At 38.2% G+C, this 8,347-nt stretch overlaps 1 protein-coding gene across 1 annotated transcript; it reads left to right on the top strand.

The window, feature by feature from the left end:
* The first annotated feature begins 6,065 nt into the window (after nucleotides 1–6,065).
* On the top strand, nucleotides 6,066–6,536 carry LOC138878013 (uncharacterized). Its single transcript, XM_070157666.1, has one exon. It carries the CDS (start codon nucleotides 6,066–6,068, stop codon nucleotides 6,534–6,536), a length of 471 nt encoding a protein of 156 aa, XP_070013767.1.
* The last annotated feature ends 1,811 nt before the right edge of the window (nucleotides 6,537–8,347 follow it).

Raw genomic sequence — 8,347 nt, 5'->3', positions numbered from 1 at the left:
GTATTATTTAAGTGATCAATGTGTCCCACAACCTGTGTGTTTCAATGTAGTTGCTGGCCTGAGGCGCATCCCCTATCGCCCCGGTACACTATCAGAATCATCATCATCACGTCGCCTCTTTATATGAGGATGCGCTGCAGCATGATCGTCCATAGGGCTGGCATGATCGGTAGAAGGGGTCGCCGGTCCGTCAGCAACCTACAAAATAATTATTAAGCTTAGTATATGAAAATGTATATTAGTAATGTACGTGTTAAGTCAAAAATATTTTCTTACCATGGTCTCGTCAGGCTCCTGAATATAAGCATCTGTGGTGTCCTTATCATCACATAAAGTGGCCTCCGTGGTGGGCTGGGATGAAGCCTTAATAATAAAATAAAAAATTAATTTATAGCAAATCATTGAGAAAAAAACAAATTAAAATTTAATAGTAATACAAACATACCTGCGCCTGTGATAGATCCGCCTCACCCGACGACGATGAGCCAAAACTCAACCTGCGCCCACCATCCGGGTCTCGGGTCGACCGAACCTCAGCTGCGGTCGATGGGCCTAAAAAGAACTGCTCTATATCTGCGGTGAAGCTCATGTCCGTGATCAACAATGGATTTGACGGGGTCACATGCGATTTGGCAGCTCCAACTGAAGGATGTAAGATGGCATGCTTCTGGAAGGCTCGTCTTGCTGAGGGATGTAACCCGACTGATCATCTCCAAGATCCTCATCAGGTGCCTCAATGCCCCCTTGATGGGGACCACCTCCTTGCTGTCCCCCACGACCCCGTGGGGCAGCCCTGGCTCGTGCCCGTTCCCTCGGGCGTGCGACAGGCCTACCCTGATGGTGGTGCTCTAGCGCCACATAATCAACATTGTGATCTAACCTCTCACCCTCTCTGGCTCACTGTAGTGTCCGGAGAGCCAGCTCTATGACCTACCGGCCATACTCAATGACTGCAGGATTGTCGGCATACTGATGCATCTGCAGTCCCAACTGGTAGAATAAATGACGATCAATAGCCTGTACAACATTTAAAATATTAATTACAGAACGCTATATCACATTTATAAGTATGGGTTCCAAGAAAACATGTCAGTGCCTCATGCCTCCCGGCGTATGGTCTGTACCGACCACCAGCTTGATGAGCGGGGTTACCAATCATCAGTCGGGTAATGCGGCGGTACCAGGACGTATACATCGCCTGGATCTGTGAAGATAGGGGCGGAATCAGGTCCCCTCGCTCGTCCCAAGTATGGACCTGCGCCTCTAGCCATGCTACAAATGCGTCGTCCACCCTCGAATGATCATCCCGCTGATAATGTAAAGCCTCCCATGTAAGTCCCCTCGGTATAGTCTACGGACGACCAAACTGGCAAAGTACCCGGTCTGTAGCATGATGCTCTACAACATCGAGGCATATCAGTGGGACGGAAGTGCTCCAAATTAGTCGGCTGGCCGAGCAATAATCGGACAGGCCAGCTATCAAGTCATCGTTGTATGACGTCCAGATGAACTATCAAACAATAACATAAAAGTGAGTATATTTGAGTCCACAAGTGAATTTATAACAAGTAATTTTAGGTACATATTTACCTTGCGGCCTCCAGCATATCCAACACATCCCTGACAAGAGGGAGATTATGGTGAGCATCAATGGCTCGGTAATTTCCATGTCGGAGAACCCACCTCCTAGCTAGAGGGAGAAACGAAGTTGCTACATCAGGAGATAATGGTGGTAGAGGTGGCTGCAACGGCAGGAACCGTTCCAAGCCCAAACCTAACATACAAGGTTGATGTAATGTTTAAGAGTCATTTTGACTATATAGAATTGGAAGTAATGAAAAGAGTATTTGAATATGTTGTCACCTGTAAAAGCGGCAGAAAACCATATACGTCGCTCTGGGTGCCCATGCTTGCCCGGCACATACCCCTGTACATGTTAGCGAGAATAGCAGCACCCTAGTTGTACTGGGGTAACTCATCTAGTTGTTGAAGATGATGTAGAAATCACATACTCACTAGATTTACCGAAGTGTTCGGGAATAAGACACCCCCCAAAAGAAGGAGCAACGCCAACCTCGTATTCCGGTAAATATGTAGATCATCTGTCTCGCCGGTGATGTCGGGGTGCAATACCTCCAAATGTTGTCTAATAGCTGTCACAGAAATGCGACTGCCCCATGAAGCTGCAGCCTCACCATGTGGCCTGAAACTAGTGAACTGCTGCAGCAAGTCCAAATACTGGGCACGCGGCATAGATCTCATATACTGAGGCAGTGCAACAGCCAGTCCATCAGCAAGCAGCCCATATAAAACCTGAACATCTTGAAGCGTGATGTTGGCCTCACCAATGGGTAGGTGGAAAGTGTGCATCTCCGGCTGCCACCGCTCTATCAAGGCCGTGATCAGAGACCAGTCGAGATGCAACCGCCCAATCTGAAAAATCCTATGGAAGCCCGCATCACGCAGGCGCTCAACTACACAGGGATGAAAATCTTTGCCCCTCGTAAAGTCTCACACGTCGTCCACTCTCCTGGCGCGGAGAGTCTGCTCGACTAGCTCTCCCGCCCATACATAGACGGACCTATGATCGCCCCATAACACTAATATCTCATCCGAGAAAGGTCCAGGATGCACAGGCGGCACGTCCATGTCGTCTACTGTAAATTAAACAATATTAATTGTGTGTTTGTGTTATAATAATTAATAATTAATTATTTAATTGGACAGAGTATATATCTATGGATTCCAGGCTCGATATTTGAGTTCCGGTAGCACCAAGCTATCCTGATTCTTATGTGTGTCAATTTCAATATAAATCATAATTTTGTTTGTGTTATAATAATTAATATTTAATTATTTAATTGGACATAGTATATATTTATGAGTTCCAGGCTTGATATTTGAGGCCCAGTAGCACAAAGCTATCCTGAATTCTTATGTGTGTCAATTTCAATATTTTTAGAATTTTGTTAGTTTTATAAATTAAATAATTAATTTTTAATTGGACAACATATATATCTATGAGTTCGAAGCTCGATATTTGAGGCCGCGTAGCCCCAAGCTTTCCTTAATTCTTATGTGTGTCAATTTTCAATATTTTTCATAATTTTGTGTGTTTGTTTTGAAAATTAAATAATTAATTTTTAATTGGATAGAGTATATACCTGAATTCTTATGTGTGTCAATTTTAATATTTTTCATAATTATGTGTGTTTGTTTTATAAATTAAATAATTAATTTTTATAAATTATAATTAGACAGAGTTTGTAGTTAGTAGATACTTAAACTACAGAGATTCTACGCTAAAAGGCTCAACTTTACTACGCTAAAAGGCTCTATATTTTACTACGCTAAAAGACTCTATATTCTACTACGCTATAAGGCTCTATATTTTACTACGCTATAAGGGCACTAGTCTTTAACCAAATAAATAATCTAAACTAAATAAAAATGACAAATATATTTTAATAATATAACATTCACGAAATTACATATAAAACAGTAAAAGAAATTTATGAACATTTTTATTAACAAGAAAAACTATTTCTTAACTTTTAACTATTTTTTTAAACACTAATAATTTAATCCGGATTAAAGTAACATACTAATTTAATCGCAAACAAAATATAAAACAATATGGAAATACATTCAAGACAACTAATATGCATTATTATACGAGTTTCGACATAAACTAAATCGGAATACCTCGATTTATGTTTTTAGAAAACTCGAAAATTTGAAATTTTGAGCCCGAAAGGAGGAAACCACAACAATAGAAGGCTTGGATTGTATGCGGGACCTACAATCTTAACTTTTTGTGTGACGGGTGGGCTCCACTCGGATTTTTTTTTGGAGAAAAAGGGGGGGGGACCGCTGATTTTTTTTTTTTAAAATGGAGGGGGTCGTTTCTGTTTCTGTCATGGGGAAGAAGAAGGGCGTTTTATTTTAATAGGTAAAATGCGGTATTATACCGCACTTTTCTATATAAAACGCGATATATACCGCGTTTTATATAGAAAAGTAACTTTTTTTAAAAAAAACTGTAAAAACGTGTTTTGAGTCCAAAATATTGGCATTTAGGTTTCGGACATCCTCCTCTACATGTCAATTTACAAACAACATTTCAAAGGTATTAACTAAAAAACAATTCATTTTGGGTCATTGGTTTCACCCATGTCAAATCTCATCAATTCACAATATATTCAGATTATCCGTAGTTTCAATATATAATCTCCAGCGTCGAAAGTCCATTATAGTCACCAAATAACCTCTACTTCCATAAATCCTTGTGGGGAGGAGAGGAGAATCAGGTGCCATGAATTTTCTAAGCTCAAATAAAGCCAAATATTGTAGTGATTAGCATATAGCAACTAAAATAGTGTTAGACATTATAGGTCGTATGAGATACAATACATAATATTTTTACTTTATATATTAAAATTAAAATTTGGGACTTAGGGTTTTACTTCATATTTTTTTTATTCACGAGAGTCGAACACGAGAGATTCATTAAGGACGAAGAGATTTTTTCCCTCACGCTATAATATTGTTATTACATGCAAATAATTTTATTGATTGCTGCATTTTTTATTATTACTTTACTTTACTATATTATAGAAGAGCAATGGTTTCGACATGCCTACTTCCTGTCATTAACAATACATTATAGCTAAGGGTATTTTCGACTTTACATAATATCTAAGAGAGGTGTCCTTCGTCCCAAACTAAAAGGCCACTTCTTTATCAATTTTACGCCTTTCATCTGCCTTTTTCAATTGCTTTGCTCCAATGTAACCAATGCTGATCATTTTTATCCCCGATACTGTTGCTTACCCCTTTATCTCTCAATTCTTCCCTTATTTTTCTTTTTTCTTTTTGGGTCTTTAAATGATCTTTGCATATCTCCATCTGATTTCTGCTTCAGCAGTCAAAGATTATACTTTTCTATATGTTTTACAGAAGAAAAGTTTGATTCGAGTATTGTTGTTTCTTTCGTATTTCTTATAATAGGTTTAAAATACTCAAATTAAAAATAATTGTTTTGAATGTTGAAGGAAGATCGGGCATTATTAACAGATGAGATAATTTTGTAGTTGCTTCTATTGAATAAATTTCAGGAGAAGACTCTAACATGATAATGAATTTATTTGAGATTTTGAGGGGGGTTTCAGTTAAGGTGCATCTCATACCTCGAAAGACCAAATGCAATATTATTATTTTCTTAGATAGAGGCTTAGGTCAATACATTACATTACATTTGTCTTCTTCTCTTAAAACTTTTAGAAGTCGTGAATGGTGCTTTTACTCTCATGAGTTCAAAAAAGATAACACATCTTATGAACTGCAAAAATATTACATTGGATGTTTGGCTTTGTTTGAGTGAAATAGGGGAAGAAAGTGAAAACATTAACACGTTACAGAGCAAAGTGAGTAAAAAGTGTTTCTATAGATTCTTGATTTTTTTACTTTCCTTCTTTCAATTATTACATTCTGAGCACTCTTTTTGTTTATGTCTCGAATTTTTCTTCTTTTAGAAGGGCATAGAGGTCCCAATTCCTTGCTTAGCTCATTATCCGACTCAATTACTCACTCAACTATCCCAAATTATTTCTTGAACTAGAGTAGTGTCACATGACAGTCACGTGACTGAGTAGTTAGCTGTAACTAATTATTGGATTGGCGGTTATGTAGTTAGTGGAGAAGTAAGTTTGATTAGTGTATCAGTGTATATAAATAGTGGATAGCATTGTATTGATTGAATACAATCAATGAGAAGAGCTCAGTTCATTTGCTCTCTATGAAATTCTCTTTCTAGAATTTTCTCCTTCATCAGTTCTTCATCATAGATCGAGCTAATTCTCGATCTTCATCATGGTATTAGAGCACGAGAGCTAGATGCATGCTCACTGTGATTGATTCTCTCAGTTTTACAGATCAATTCTAAGGTTGTTGATTGCCCGAACTTTCATCGATCAGTTGACCTAAAATTCTTTTTTCTTCTGATTTGCAACTGGTGAATCTGCAATTTGTTGAATCAAAGATTAATTCAGCTGAACTTGTCAACCATGGCGATTGAAGAAGATAACTCTATTGCTATTGGAACGAGTGCTGGAGTAATCATAGATCATCATCATCCTCTGTATTTACAGCCTTGTGACACTCCATGTAGTTCTTTGATCTCTATTCAATTGACTGGATCTGAAAATTATGCGTTGTGGAGCATATCTATGAAAATAGGTCTAATTGGTAAAAGTAAGCTAGGATTTGTTGACAGTCGTTGCACTAAAGATAAATTTGGTCGATCCTTACATGAGCTTTGGGAGAAATGCAATGCGATAGTCCTATCGTGGATCATGAATGCAGTAAGTAGTGACCTACTTAGTGGAATTGTGTATAAATCTAGTGCTCACAAAGTTTGGACTGATTTGAAGGATAAATTTGATAAGGTAGATGGATCTCGTATTTTCTATTTGCACAAGGAGATTGCTACTCGATCGCAGGGGATCTCCTTAGTGTCTGCTTATTTTTCAAACTAACAGATCTCTGGGAAGAATATGATGCATTAATGCCTTGCCCTGGGTGAGACTGCCCAGAATCCAAAAGCTATTCTGAGCATTTTGAGTATCAAAGGCTTTTACAATTTCTAATGGGGTTAAATGAAACATATAGTCAACATAGGAGTCAGATTTTGATGATGAGCCCAGTTCCTTCAGTAAACAAGGCCTACTCCATGGTAGTTTCTGAAGAAAGCCAAAGAGCCTTGGGAAAATTTTCTCAGTCTGTAGCCTAGGAGATGGTACAACATTATTCACAAACAGAGGAACAAATTCAGAAAATAATTATAAGTCTAGGAGAGGAAATCTATTCTGTGACTATTGTAATTTCAAAGGGTATACAAGAGAAAATTGCTACAAGTTGCATTGATATCCAACTGATTTTAAAGCAAGAAAGAGAGCAACAGGTTTTCCTCAAAAACATATGGCTAATGCAACAACACATGAAGGGCAGCAGACAATAACAAAGCAGTTTACTACTGCAACTTCACAGGAGGGACAACAAGCAATGAATGCATCTACTGCAAGTCCAGCACAGGGAATGCCAATTACATTTACACAGGAACAATATGATCAAATATTGAAGCTGATCAACAAGGTCACATGTGAAAATTCAGGTTTTGTAGGTACAACTAAGGCCTTTATTACCAATGAAAATATTAACAATGAAAAGTGGATAGTGGATCTGGTACGACCAATCATATGGTTCACACTAAAGAGCTACTTGACAAAATAAATAATGAGATTCTAGGCAATGCACCAAAGGTATATTTACCTGATGGAACTTCTCTTGATGTTGAGTGCACTGGAGAAAGTAAAATTGGTGAGAACTGTGTTGTTAGGAATGTGCTATATGTTCCCAGTTTTAAATATAACATGTTGTCTGTATCCAAACTTACAAGAGACTTGAGATGCTTTGTTTCCTTTTATCCTGATTTTTGGATAATGCAGGACCTTTACAGTGGGAAGGTGAAGGGGATTGGTAAGGAGTTGGGAGGTTTGTACAAGTTGCAGCATCAGAAACTGAAAGCTAAAGCTGCAAATGTGCAAATTCAAGATCATTCTGTACAGGAGGAAGATTTGAGAATATGGCATGGAAGGCTTGGACATGCCCTAGACAGAGTTGTGAAGCAGATTCCAAACATGAAGTTAAACCCGCTAGAGATGGAATAAAGGAATGTACAATTTGTCCTTTGGCTGGACAAGGGAGATTGCCTTTCCCTAAGAGTATAAGTAGATCAGATAAACTTTTTCAAATGATTCATGTAGATGTTTGGGTCCCATATAGAATACAAACTCATAGTGGACATAGATTCTTCCTTACTATAGTAGATGACTGCAGTAGAATGACCTGGATTTACTTACTGAGGCTTAAAAGTGATGTGGTTGTATGCTTGAAACAGTTTTTAGCATTAATAAATACTCAATTTGATGTGACTGTGAAAGTATTAAGGAGTGATAATGGATCTGAGTTCTTTAATTCTGAATGCAACAATCTATTTCAGTCTTACGGAATCCTTCATCAAAGTTCTTGTGTTCACACTCCACAACAAAATGGAGTAGTGGAGAGGAAACATAGACATATATTGGAAGTGGCTAGAGCCATTAGTCTACAAGGTTTTTTGCCTCTGAAGTTCTGGGGGAATGTGTACAAGCTGCTGTCTATATGAATGGGTTGCCTTTATCAGTGTTATCAGGCAAATCATCTTTTGAGATAGTGTATGGCAGAGTGCTATCTTTACAACATATGAGGACCATTGGTTGTCTGTGTTTTGCTAAGTCGGTAGGGGAAG

Source organism: Nicotiana sylvestris, chromosome 9 (assembly GCF_000393655.2).
Source record: "Nicotiana sylvestris chromosome 9, ASM39365v2, whole genome shotgun sequence".
Taxonomy (NCBI): Eukaryota; Viridiplantae; Streptophyta; class Magnoliopsida; order Solanales; family Solanaceae; genus Nicotiana; species Nicotiana sylvestris.
Note: the sequence above shows the minus strand (reverse complement) of the source record. Positions and strands in the feature narration are given on the sequence as shown.